This window comes from Erythrolamprus reginae, chromosome Z (genome assembly GCF_031021105.1).
Source record: "Erythrolamprus reginae isolate rEryReg1 chromosome Z, rEryReg1.hap1, whole genome shotgun sequence".
Lineage (NCBI taxonomy): Eukaryota > Metazoa > Chordata > Lepidosauria > Squamata > Dipsadidae > Erythrolamprus > Erythrolamprus reginae.
Genome location: NC_091963.1, coordinates 78,797,687 through 78,811,879, shown reverse-complemented (window position 1 = coordinate 78,811,879; position 14,193 = coordinate 78,797,687). Strand labels below are relative to the sequence as shown.

At 46.3% G+C, this 14,193-nt stretch overlaps 1 protein-coding gene across 1 annotated transcript in view; it reads left to right on the top strand.

Moving 5' to 3' along the window:
• LARS2 (leucyl-tRNA synthetase 2, mitochondrial) overlaps window positions 1–14,193 on the top strand; it is a 359,496-nt gene that overhangs the window by 172,615 nt on the left and 172,688 nt on the right. Inside the window, exons 10-11 of the mRNA XM_070728261.1 lie at window positions 9,658–9,762; window positions 10,612–10,727. Coding sequence (XP_070584362.1) covers window positions 9,658–9,762; window positions 10,612–10,727 — 221 coding nt within the window. The remainder of the gene's footprint in view (window positions 1–9,657; window positions 9,763–10,611; window positions 10,728–14,193) is intronic.

Below are 14,193 nucleotides of genomic sequence, written 5' to 3'. Positions count from 1 at the left end.
GATCATCCAAATGCTATCTAGCAAACTTCAGATGGGCTCGGACATATACTGGCTTAAACAGGAGGACACATCTGACACTGCAGGATCTGAGTCCCTGGCGGCCTAGTGTGTTACTGAAGGTAGCCTTTGTTACGTTCATCCCAGCTTTCTGTAGGTCATTCAATGGATTCCCCCTGTCTAGTTCTGGGATTTTTACTCACCGCTCTTGTTATCATTTTGACCCCACGAGGTGAAATTTTGCATGGAGCCCCAGATTGAGGAGATTATCAGTGGTCTTGTATGTCTTCCTTTTTCTAATTATTGCTCCCCCAATTGATTTCTTCACACCAAACTGCTTGCCTATTGCAGCTTCATTCTTCCCAGCCTGGTGCAGGGCAACAATTTTGTTTCTGGTGTCTTTCTGGCTCTTTGGCCTTCACCATAGTGGAGTTTGGAGTGTTACTGTTTGAGGTTGTGGACAGGTATCTGCTGTACTGATAACAAGTTCAAACAAGTGCCATTACTAGAGGTAATGAGTGGAGGACAGAGGAGCCTCTTAAAGAAGAGGTTACATGTCTGTGAGACCCAGAAATCTTTCTTGTTTGTAGGTGACCAAGTACTTATTTTCCACCATAAATACCTTCCAAATCAGACAATGTGATTTTCTGGATGTGTTTTCTCATGTTCTCCAATGCACTGCTGCGGAGAGTCCAACATGGGTGATACTTCAGCCTGATTGGTTAGGGACTGAGTTAAATTATAATATTAATTAGCTCCGCCCTGTAGTCACCCCCTTATAGCTCAGTCTAAAAAACTCAGTCGTAGTGATAGGGACTAGAGTTTTTTCCACTGAACTATAGTGTTTAAATATAGTGTTTAAATTAATTATTCTGTAATAAAATAATGTCTTTTCCTTTTGTTTTCTCTCTATAGATGCAGAGGATGACAGAGATGACAGGTGTTTACCCTCCGTGGGTATAGCCTGCAACTATTTACCGCCTCAGGGCCCCTGCCCTCCGAGGGCACAGCCCAGAGACACGGCTCTCCATAGGCAGGGTCCCTGACCTCCGTGGCCATACCCCTCCACCATGCCTAATGGTTATCCCCAGGGCCGTTGAGAAGGATTGAGGTCCCTGGCCTCCGTGGCCAAAACCTCACTGAGCTCGGAGGGGCGAAGGTACAGCTGCTCCAGAGGCACCCCACTCCCCTCCCTCACTCATTGGAGCTCACCGCTGGTGCTCTTATAGCCGAAAAGGGAAGTATTCCGAGGCTTTTCTCTTGCGCGCCGAGCGGGGAGCCGCCGAATGCGGTGGCACTTTCAAAAGCCGACCGTCAGCTGTTTGGCGGCTCGTTAACAAGCGATTTAGCCTGCAGCTTCGCCGGCAAGGGAAGGAGCCGCGATGCAAAGCAGCAGGGGATGTGAGACAGGCAGCCTGTTAACGCTGCCTCAGGAGTCGGGGTGCAGCCCGGTAAAACTGAAAATGGCGCGACCTCGGTTTTTGCGCGCCAAAACATAGCGGCCGCCATTTTGAACTGTCAAATTTGACAGGAGGGCATACACGCCCACTAACTGTTCTGTCAGTGCCATTTTTTCACTGTTTTTACTCGGAGACAGAGCTTTTTTGGAGGATTGGAGCGCTCTATCAGGCTTTGTGAGTAGATTTATTAGTGAAATGGCAGATCAATCAGCCAGCACTGATTCCTTAACGGGGAAAGAGGAGGTTCCGAAGTCAACTGCCAAGGCTCAGACTTCCAAGCCCAAAAATAAAGCCTCTTCTTCATCATTGAGGGAAGCAGAGAGGAAGATTAAGGCTCTGGAGGCTCAGCTGGAGGCCGCCCAAAAGCAGGCCTCACTGGTTCCTTCACCTCCTCCTCAGACCACAACCCCAATGCTGCCCCCATTATAGCAATGGCTTCCTGGTTGCTCCCCGGGCATACAAAGGGGTTCTGAGCCATCAGTGCACAGCATTGAGCTGTCCCCAGGCAGACAGCCTACGAGCCAGCCTAGTGAAGCACCCCCTAGGCAGGAGTTCCTGCTACCACAGTCAAATGCATGGGGGGCTGGAGGCTACCTATACCAACCGCCTCAACCAGCATATACAACCTTGCCATCTGCAACTTTTACCCCATCGGCAGCAGGCCTCAGGGTTAATGAAACCTGGCAGTCTATGCCACCTGCCTTACAGGAGATGCTGACTTGTGCCTATACCCAAGGCATGGCTGTGGGGCCCCAGAAACCAGTGATGCAGCAAACAAGGCCGCCCAGACGGGATCTCTAGTCAGCTCCACCAGCTCCCTCTTTCCCACTTGATCCTGAAATGGAAGAAGAGGAAGGGGAGTCAGATCGTGAGTGTGAGCTGTCAGAGGATGAGGGGCCTCCTCCAGATCAACCCGCCTCGGCGATGCTCTTCAAACCAGCATTATTCGATGTCCTTTTGAGGAAGGCGAAGCAGGTGGCCGCATTGTCTGCAGCGTCTAAGCCGGCAGAAACTGCAACTGGCGCTCAACCAGCAGTGCGCCTATTTACAGAACCCCAGCCGGAGTCATGCCACATACCATCATCGCAAATATTTTTGGACAATATTAAGCGACCGTGGCAACAACCGGCGGCTGCCCAGGGTCCCTCCATGTTGGACAGGAAAATGTATACTTTCGACCCTGAGATTGAGGACGTGCTGGCCTTTCCGACCATTGACCAGCCGGTGGCCAGCTTAGTCTCAACTGCGTTGGTCCCGTCGGAACTTGCAGAGGGCCTCAAGCCGGACGACAAAAGGGCCGAAACACTAATAAGGAAGACCCATCAGATGGCTTCGTGGGCCTTAAGGGCTTCGCTATCCACTTCATTTTTCAATAGAGCTTGTATTCTCTGGTTGCAGGAGATGCAGACCAGAGTAGGACCAGAGGAGGGGCGCCTTCGGCAGGATATAGGCAAGCTTCTCTTGGCCTCTGAGTTCTCGGCGGATGCTACCCTAACTGCAACCAAATTTGCTTCACGGGCAATGGCGGCCACACTGTCCTCCAGGAGGCTACTCTGGTTGCGTTCCTGGCAAGCTGACGCAAAATCTAAGTGGCGGCTTGCTTCGGCTCCTTTCCATGGCTCCGAACTCTTCGGTCAAGCCTTGGATAAAGTCCTTATAGAGGATAAGGACAAGAAGAAGGTGCTGCCTAAATCGGCCAAACGAGCAGATCGTCGCCAGACACCATTTTACCGCCGGCAGCCCTTTCGTCAAGAGCCTGCTACGGCGGGCACACAAAACCCAAGACCGTATTCAGGAGGATTCCATCAGAATACGTTCAGGAGCAACAGAGGCGGCTACGGTAACCGAAGGCGGCAATATCAACAAGCCAGAAAGCCCTTTGGCAATGCGGGCCAGAAGGGATTCCGTGGTCAAAAGTGACTGCGCCACGGGGATTCCTATCGGAGGCCGCCTTCAGGCATTCTCTTCCGTTTGGGAAGACTCAACCACAGACTCTTGGGCCATCAGCACGGTTTGTCGGGGCCTCAAGCTCAATTTCCTCTGCTTGCCACGCCAACGTTTTGTTCAATGTCCTTGGATTGCATGCCCCCAAAAGAGACTGCTCCTACAACAGGAGATCCTGCATCTGGAAGCCATAGGGGCCATAGAGCCGGTTCCTTTGGACCAGAGAGGGCAGGGGTACTACTCAGTGGTGTTCGTGGTACCCAAGACTTCGGGGGGATGCAGGCTTATTCTAAACCTGAGGCAGCTGAATGTCTACGTACGGTATGTACGGTTCAAAATGCACTCACTCCGTACGATACTTTCTTGCATCAGGAGGGGAGATTACATGACCTCCATCGACTTGAAAGAGGCCTACCTGCATGTACCTGTGCACACAGAATATCGGCAATTCCTCAGGTTCTGTGTCAACGAGCGCCATTACCAGTACCGGGCTATGCCGTTCGGGTTGTCATCGGCGCCCAGGACGTTCACGAAACTTCTGGACATCCTGACAGCGTCACTAAGATCCAGGTCGGTGCGCCTCATGGCGTACCTGGATGATATTATTATCCTGTCCAGGACCCCAGAGAGAGCTCGAACGGACCTGGAGTTGACTATTCAGACCTTGGAGGACCACGGATTTACAGTCAACTTTCCAAAGAGTCATCTGACTCTCACGACCCGCCTTCAACATTTGGGGGCGGTGATAGACTCTCAAGTAGGCGAGGTTTTCCTCTCCGACGAACGCAAGACGAAGATTCGGGACATGGTAAGCTTTCTTTACCATCAGCAGCGCGTGACCTTAGCCTTGTTGTCTCAGATACTAGGGTCATTCGTCTCGTGCATAGATATCGTCCCTTGGGCCAGATTCCACACCAGGCCCCCCGCAGTGGTTCCTCCTCCCGTACCAGCGGAGTCGCTCAAGCCACTCTCACCGCCTAGTTTCAATCCCAGGGAGTGTCAAGAAATCACTCCCATGGTGGCGCTCGCCCATGCTTCTTCGAGGCTCCCCCTTCCTAAGACAGAGGGAGGTGGTTATTACCACGGATGCGAGCCTCAGAGGCTGGGACGCTCACTCAGAGACTCAAATGGCTCAGGGGGTGTGGACGGCAGCAGACCTACAAGACAACCATATCAACCTGTTAGAATTGAGAGCGGTATTTCTGGCTCTTCAGGCATTCCTCGAGGAGTGTCAGGACACTCATGTGTTAATTCTCACCGACAACGTGGCGACTCAATCCCACTTGAATCATCAGGGAGGGACGAGGTCAGCCAGACTAATGCGAGAGACCAACATTCTATTCTCATGGGCAGAGACATACTTGCTTTCAATCAGGGCAGAGCATATCTCCGAGGTAGACAATGTGCAAGCGGATTATCTCAGCAGGTCCACCCTCCAACCGGCCGAATGGCGTTTGGGGGATCAGGCATTTCAGGCGGTGGCACGGAGATATGGGACTCCGCTGGTGGACTTATTTGCCACAGCAGAAAACACACACCTGCGTCGCTTTTTCACTCGTTTCCCTTGTCCGGGTGCCGAGCGGACCAATGCCCTCAGGAGCACGTGGCCAATGGGCCTATTGTATGTGTTCCCGCCGGTGTGTCTCATCCACCGAGCAGTGGCCAAGATAATCACAGAAAGGGCCGAGGTGATATTCATCGCCCCTTATTGGCCACGCCGCCCATGGTTTGCGGAGTTAATGGACCTGTCAATCACACCACCATGGCGGCTCCCGATCAACCTTGTCTCACTAACCCAGGGATCAGTCTACCACCCAGATCCCCAGTGGTGGAAGCTTGCCGCGTGGCGCTTGAGGGGGACAGATTGAGAGCAGCAGCGCTTCCTCAGGCGGTGATTTCTACTATACAAGTGGCCCGGAGGCCTTCAACGACAAGGATTTATCAGTCCACCTGGGCAGCTTTCAACAGATTCTGTGTGGCCACTGGAACAGATCCACAATCAGCATCGGTAGGACAAGTTCTATCCTTCCTACAGACCAGGCTAGACAGGGGTCTCGCCCCTAACACCCTGCGCCGACAGGTGGCGGCGATTTCCACCCTCATTAAGCTGGAGGAGGGGAGAACAATCTCCCATCACCCATGGGTGAGGGATTTTCTCAAAGGAGCAGCTAACATACGGCCTCAGACGGTACACAGGTTCCCATCATGGGATCTTTCATTTGTTCTGGATACCCTAACGTCGCCTCCATTTGAGCCTCTCCGCAGTGTTTCCCTGCAACTCTTATCCTTTAAGACTGACTTTCTGGTGGCCATTACATCGGCCAGAAGAGTATCTGATTTGGCGGCTCTTTCGGTAAGGCCGGATCTTTGTCTCTTCCAACAGAATCGGGTTGTTTTAAGACCAGACCCGACATTCCTGCCCAAGGTCAACACTTTCTTCCATAGATCCACGGATATTGTGTTGCCAGATTTCTGTGCACGTGGTAACCATCCGCTGGAGTTACGCTGGCATGCGCAGAAGCAAAAAAACCCAGAAATAGGCAAAAGTAAGGTAAGTAGCTGCTCACCACCATCCTCCACCTTTCCCTCTGCTTGCCTCCATTCATCTCCCCACGCCTCTCACAGCGGCTCACCCCAACTGCCCGCTCTGCCACTCACCGCTTTTTGCCTCACTCGCCACCATTTCCCCCCACACCTCTCATGGCGGCTCCTCCTACCACCTGTTCTGCCATGCCACCACCCACCTTTTGCCACGCTTGCCGCCGTTGACCCCCTGTGCTTCTCATGACTCCCACCACCACCCGCTCTACCATGGCACCATCCACCGCGTTTTGCCACGCTTGCCGGCATTGGACCCCCACATCTCGTAGCAGTTCTCCCCCACCACCTGCTCTGCCATGACACCATCCACCGCACTGCACAGCGAGCAGCTCACCTGGCCCTTATCTTGCGTGTGACCTCCTACAGGGATGCCGCCACACCAGGAGCATGGTGTGGGGAGCAGATTGGGTGGCCCCAAGCTCTGGCCATGTGGCCTGCTCTGTGCTCTTCTGCGTCGCAGGCATCTCTCCTGTAGCGCAAGAGAGCAGGCATGTGGCCGGAGCTGGGTCAAATGGGTGTCTGCTCGTGATCTACAGGATTTCTAACTTTGTCATCATCTCCACAGAGTTATTTTCACCCCCTTAGGGAGGGGCCTCTGGCAGGATGAAATTGGTTGCAGAAAACAGCCCCACTTTCCCTCAACCATATCACCATGAGGCCAAACTGGAAGTCTACAGTTTCAGAGTTAATGTCATGATTATTTAATCTTTTCTTAAAAATTAAATATAACATTAGGAATGAGTGAGAAAGGGCATACATCAAAGCATTTGTTATAAGAGTTTTGATCTTAAGCTAAATAGTATCATTACCTAACTCCCAAAACTTTAACCTTAGACTATCCACTGTTGACCTCTCCTGGTTCCTAAGAGGTTAGTAAGGGGTGTTCATAAGTGCACCAGTGTGCCTACCGTCCCCTGTCTTAATGTTTCTCTCTTCCTAGTATCATGTATATAAACATTGTTATATCTTTGTATACTACCAATATGTACTTGACAAAAAATTAAATAAATAAATAAATGGTTTAATATTAAAAACTGCATCATATTATTTCTGGGTTTCTGGGTGTATATATATATGTATGTATGAATATATATATTTGTTTGTTTTTGTAGATTTTCACAGGTACCCTGTTTCTCTGAAAATAAGACAGCGTCTATTAATTTTTGCCCCCAAAGATGTGCTATGTCTCATTTTCAGGGGATGTCTTATTTTTTTTCAATGAAGAACAATTCACATTTATTGCTGAACAAAAAAAAACATTTATTATTTACTGTACAGTAGTTGTCATCACAAACCAGCATAACCAGACAAACTGAATCCTATCAAGAATTTCTTACTACTACGTACCATTATTTCCATGTACAACAATTATACTTTCTTCAAATATATGTTATATATCTTCTGTTCGGGAATGCGGCAAAACGAAATGTCTCCTACGTCTTACTTTTGGGGGATGCCTTATATAAGGCAATTCTACAAAACCTCTCTTATGTCTTACTTTTGGGGGTAACTTATTTTCGGGGAAACAGGGTATATGTATGTAGATTGTTCTAAGTTCAGGTTTTACCCCATGTAATATTTTGAGTGTCTATGTGACGTTTCGGTGAAATCACATTCACCATCATCAGGCTGAAGTTGTTAGCTTCGTGCTGCTTTGAATATTTGAATATCTTTGAATATCAGCCTGATGATGGTGAATGTGATTGTGATGAAGGTCTTGGCGTATTCGGGTTTCTTCCCGTGTAGGATTTAGAGATTTCTGGCGACGTTTCGACGAGGTACCACTTGTCATCTTCAGGCTGGTGTGCCCTAGAACAAGGACAGAAGCACCAGCCTGAAGATGACGAGTGGGACCTCGTCGAAACGTTGCCAGAAATCTCTAAATCCTACATGGGAAGAAACCCGAATATGCCAAGACCTTCATACCTGTACCCGTGAAAATCTACAAAAACAAATATATGTATGTATGTATGTATGTATGTATGTATGTATGTATGTATGCATGTATGCATGTATGTATGTGTAAGCATGGTATATGTTTTTAGATACATATTCATAAACTGATGAACAAATACTACACTTGATCTTAGCCAGAAAGCCAAGAATAAAACAAAAATAATTAGCAAATTTGAAATACTGAAAAAGGCAAAAACAAATATTAAAAACTAAAAAAAAAGTTGTTAAGTTTTCAACTTGCTTTCTTTTATGTATCTGCTAGTTTCCTATATTTACATGAGTTTAGATCCCCTGAAAACCAATTTGTAGTTTTGTCTGTGGAGATTCTCAGTCATTCAGGTCATATTTGTCTCAAAGGTGCTTTGAACTGTTTTTCCTGATGAGTAGCTGATAACGATTCTTGGGTGAGAAATGAAACATTTTCTTTTTTCTCAAAAAAGTCCCACCCCTTTGAGATAGTCTGTAAATTATTAAATTTGCCATGCTGCATTTTTATACATGGAATGGTTCTTCTTACATTTAGATAAATTTATATTATTGTTGTTAGTTTTGTCATTGCTATGTGTTTGCCAAGTTTCCAAGAATTCCCAATCAGATATTGTCAGAAATGTTTCTTTTTTCAATAGTGAGCATAATTTATTCTTGTTCCTGTAAACATTTATCTCATTCAATTATGATACCATGTTTTCCCCAAAATACAATCTACACCAAAAGTAAGTCCTAGCTTGATTTTTACACATAAACCCAATATTAACACCCCACCCACTCCAGGGTGCAAAGGTAAAAATTAAGGTATGGTGGGGATAGAGCCAGTGGACTTGCCCTACTATTTACCTGTGCCAAAGCCCTTGTATACCCCGACCCCTGCCTTGCCAGTCCATTTCTTCTGCAGCCAGCAAGGCCAGTAAGATTTAAGATTAAGATTTAAGATTTATTAGATTTGTATACTGCCCCTCTTCGAAGACTCGGGGCGGCTCACAACAACAACAATACAATACATAGAATACAAATCCAATAAAGTTAAAAAAATGAGATTTAAAACCCATAGATATTAAAAGTAATCATATTGCACACCATTCTCATATATTACAGTCAGGAAAAAGGTGGGGGTGGGGGAAGAGATAGTTATTCCCCCCATGCCTGGCGACATAGATAGGTCTTCAACATCTTGCGGAAGGCGGGAGGGGTAAGGCTTTCCTGAAGGCCTCTACATCCGATAACAGAGCTCCAAATCAATCCAGGGCTCAATTATCAGCTGCAGAGGCCTTCAGGAAAGCCTTGCTGGTACTGAAGAAGTTCCTGAAGGCTTCTGACACTGAAAAGGAGGCCAGGGGTGACACGCACAAGTGAGATGAGTCCGAGGAAGACATCCCCCCTGAAATAAGATCTGGTGTCTTTTTGGGTGGCAAAAATATAAGACAGGGTCTTATTTTCAGGGAAACATGGTATTTCTTGGTTTATTTTGAAATTATTCCTAATAAAAAGGGTTATTTCATTTTAATATTTAATATTTTCTGCATTGTCCACTGTATATACATTATTTCTGGTGTTTTTACTTTTTTTTTTTACATGTCCACCACTTTCTTCTACTTCTGACATTCTTCAATTCCTATTGCATAATTTATTTATCTTAGATATTAATGGAATAATATACCATCTGAAATAATGCTTCAATCCCTATAAACTGTACATTTTACAGACTCTCTTACCTCAGTGACTGCTATGAATTTACTCACCAACCAGGAAATTCCTGTAGTCATCTCAGCAAAATCAGAGTTTGAAGGCTGCCTTGATTTTAAAATAGGTTAGTAATATAGGTAATCACTGTTACTTTTACTTCAGTTTTATTTACATTAAAACTATCTATACTTGGTTTCAAGAGACACCACTTGAAAGAAAAATAAATATTTATTTGACATAGTTATTATTATGGTTAACACATTTAGATTTTGAAGATAGCAGAAGTTCATTAGTTTTACTCTGCCAAAGTCAGCTGGTGACTTTAGCCAGTCATTCTTTCTAAACCCAGTCCCTTTCATGGAATTGGGTTATTGTGGAAAAAACAGAAGGAAGGACTATTAGATATATTTGCCACCCTGAGTTATTTATAAAAGTAATCTTGAAAAGTACAATGTAGATAACAAGACAAATAATTTTATGTAACAATATATATTGATTTGATTCTTGTAAAGTTATGTTTATACAAAAATCCTTAGTTTAAAGAAGGTAAATTTGGAGATTGAAGGCTTAAGAAATAGAAAATCATGATTTCAGCGGAATAATAGTCCCTGGGGCATACAGTTTGTTTTATTGATTGATTGATTGATTTTTTTTTATTGCCACCCTTCTCCTTAGACTCAGGGCGGCTTACAACATGTTACAATAGCACTTTTTAACAGAGCCAGCATATTGCCCCCACAATCTGGGTCCTCATTTTACCCACCTCTAAAGGATGGAAGGCTGAGTCAACCTTGAGCCAGTGATGAGATTTGAACCGCTGATCTGCAGATCTAGCAGTCAGTTTTAGTGGCCTGAGTACTGTACTCTACCCACTGTGCCACCTTGGCTCAGTTACTATCATTAGATAAACTCTTAATAGAAAAAGTGGAAATCATTATGAAAATTAGTTTTTATGATACATTTTTCTTTCCAGGAATACCTTGCATTAGCCCAAATGATGCTGAAGTTGCTAAAAAATTGGGCCTTGGTTTTGCTGAAGTAATTGAAACATTTCCAGATGGCTCACAGAGACTGATAAACTCTGGAGAGGTTGGTATTTTAGTGTGAGTTTCTGCTTTATCTCCTCATTTTTCCATGATGTCTGCAAATAATTTGAACATAGTATTCCTCTCCATATTGTACTGTACTATCATCAGGCATTTTTTTTAATGTGCAGAAGACAATAATACATGGAACTAATTTAAATGCACCTCTATATAGATTATGTTAAATTGTTCAGATTAAATAGCTTCCAAATTACGCAATGCTTTTTGCTTCATTTGAGCATAGAAATAAGACACGTAGAGAAAAAAAAACAAATTATCTGAACAAGCCCCAATTATTTGGCTCTGAGTTGTTTGGTATTCATGACTAGTGTTGGGCGAACTGAACTTGTACAGTTCGGGTCCGGCATGGATTTTGCAATGTTTGGCATGCCGAACCCGAACTTGCTTGAAAATCTGTGCGAAAGTTCAGCGTTCAGCACGGACTTGGCGACACACCAATCAACAGCGTTCTTCTTAGCTCAAGCCATGCAGTCTCCGGACATAAAACACAAGAAAAGGATGTGATTGGCCATGAGTCCTGCTGGCCAGTGATTGGCCAGCCTATACGGCTGGAGTGCCCATATTGGCCAACACATGGCACAAGGTCTGTGGACATTAGAGGACCTTTCACCGGTCAACATAAATTTTCTCGAACTCAAGGCGGTCGTCTTGGCCCTACGAACCTTCTCTTCAATTGTCCAGGGAAGGCACGTGCTAGTGTTGACGGACAATGTGGCGACCAGGGCCCACCTGAACCATCAAGGGGGCACGAGGTCGCAACGACTCATGGAAGAGGCATCAAACCTCTTCAATTGGGCCGAACTTCATCTGGCGTCACTGACTGCAGAACACATTGCCGGAACCGGCAATACCCAGGCGGATTGGCCCAGCAGGACCACTCTGGATCCGTCAGAGTGGAAACTAGACCCAGTACTGTTTCACCAGTTGACCCAGAGGTTTGGAATACCCACGGTAGACCTTTTTGCGAGTCGCCAGAACTCTCAACTACCAAGGTTTTACTCACGCTTCCGGGAACCGGGGGCAAAAGGCACCAACGCTCTGCTATCACCATGCCCCCCCGGGCGCCTATATGCATTCCCTCCCGTGAACCTCTTACCGAGAGTGGTGGAGAAGATCCTTCAAGAGAAGGCGGAAGTAATACTGGTGGCACCACATTGGCCACGTCGCCCGTGGTTCGCCGACCTAGTGGCGCTGTCAGTATCACCACCGTGGAGAATTCCGAACCAAGACCAGGGGAATCTACATCACCCGGATCCCCAATGGCTGCAACTGACAGGATGGCACTTGAAAGGCATAGACAAAGACAGCTAGAATTACCGGAGAAGGTCAACGACACCATGCAGGCCGCAAGACGCCCATCAACCTCTAGGATATATCAGGCAACATGGGCAGCCTTTTGTAAATTTTGTGACAAAAGTCATCAGAATCCCAGGGAGGCATCAGTAATCACAGTGTTAGAATTCTTACAAACCGGGATAGAACGGGGCCTGGCCCCAAATACCTTGAAGAGGCAAGTAGCGGCCCTTTCCACCATGATTCAGACATCAGAATCTCATTCACTGGCCCAACACTCTTGGGTAAGAGATTTTATACGGGGAGCTGTAAATAAACATTTACCACCGGTGCAACAGTTCCCGTCATGGGACCTTGCATTAGTTCTCAGGGCTCTGACAAAGCCTCCATTTGAGCCTCTAAGATCTATATCACTTAGGTTACTCTCCCTGAAAACAGCGTTTTTAGTGGCAATAACTTCGGCACGCAGAGTGTCGGAGCTTTCGGCCTTATCTGTAAGACCTGATCTCTGCATCTTTTATCCGGACACAGTAGTACTTCGATTAAATCCCACCTTCATACCAAAGGTGAATACGACGTTCCACAGAAAACAAGAACTTATACTCCCACATTTTTGTACACATGGGAGTCATCCATCGGAGTTAAAATGGCATAAAATTGATGTCAGGAGAGTTTGAAGATTTACATCAGAAGGACTGAGACATTCAGAAAGTCTGAAACTCTGTTCATATCATTTTCACAACATAAATTGGGACTTGGACTGTCTTCAAAATCCATCAGTCGTTGGCTTAAGGATTGTATAGCGGAAGCTTACAGGGCTGATGGACAGAATCCTCCAGCAGGGTTGACGGCACATTCAACTAGAAGTGCGGTCACGTCAGCAGCTTGGTCAATACAAGCATCTATAGAAGACATCTGCAGGGCTGCGACCTGGGCAGTTCCCACGACATTTATCAGACATTATAAGTTGGATTCCTTCGCTTCGGTGGAAGCAGCATTTGGTAGACGTGTTCTACAATGAGTATGATCTTCTCCAACGTCCCTTTCTAGACCTTCTCCCTCCTATGGGCTTTGAATCTTTGGTATATTCCATGTTGGACTCTCCTTCCAAATGCAGTGGAGAAGACCCGTTGAACCTACCTGAACGGTCTTCTTGATGCACTGGAAGGAGAGTCCAAACCCACCCGGCAGTTGAAGTTCAGGGACGCCGGAGAATGGGTTTGTTGGTTGAGTTATTGGGTTGTTATTAATAAAAATTGGTTATCCTCTTAGTGTCTTCGTTTTTAAAACTGAGCTCATGGGGGACTGAAAGGGGGCGGTACCTAATTAATATGTAAATTTGTAACTCAGTCTCTACCAATAGGATTGGTAAAATACCCATGTTGGACTCTCCTTCCAGTGCATCGAGAAGACCATTCAGGTAGGTACAACGGGTCTTCTCTCCAAGCATCTTGGAACTGTGGTCCATCCTTCATCTTGGTCATCTCCGTCTTCAATTGCATCGCTAGGAACATCATCTTCGACTGTTGAAGACTGTGTATCATCTTTTGCAGAAACATCATCTGGAACAGCTGCCTGTGGATCAGGTTGCGCTGTACCTTGAACATCATCTTTAGGAAAATAAACTGAAGTATCATTACTGTGTATTCTGGACCAATTTGTATCTTCCTCAAATTTAGCTGAATTGGAAATAACAGCTCTGTGATTAGTATCAGCAAATTTGTAATACTTAGAACTTTCATCAAAACCTATAAATCTCAGTCTTTCTGCTACTGGACATCCTTTCTTTCTTTGAACCAGTGGAATGTTAACCATGGCATATGAGCCAAAAATGTGGAGGTTTTGAATATCAGGTCCTCCTGCAGCAGCGCTGGCGGCTATGGCTTCTTGTCCTCATTCGGCCGCTAGCCACTCTGAGCGCTTTGAGAATGCCCGCCCCTCTCGCAGTCCCTTAGCTGAGAGCGCTTTCGTCCCAGCTGTCAGCGAAGGGGCTGCAGGAGAGGCGGGGCAGGCGTTCTCACAGAGAGAGAGCAACAGACAGAGCGAGATAGAAAGGAGAGAGGGAGAGAGAGGGGGGAAGAAAGAGAGAGCAAGAGGGGGGAGAGTGGAAGGCAGAGAGAGAAATGATAGAAAAAAGGGGAGAAAAAAAGAGAAAT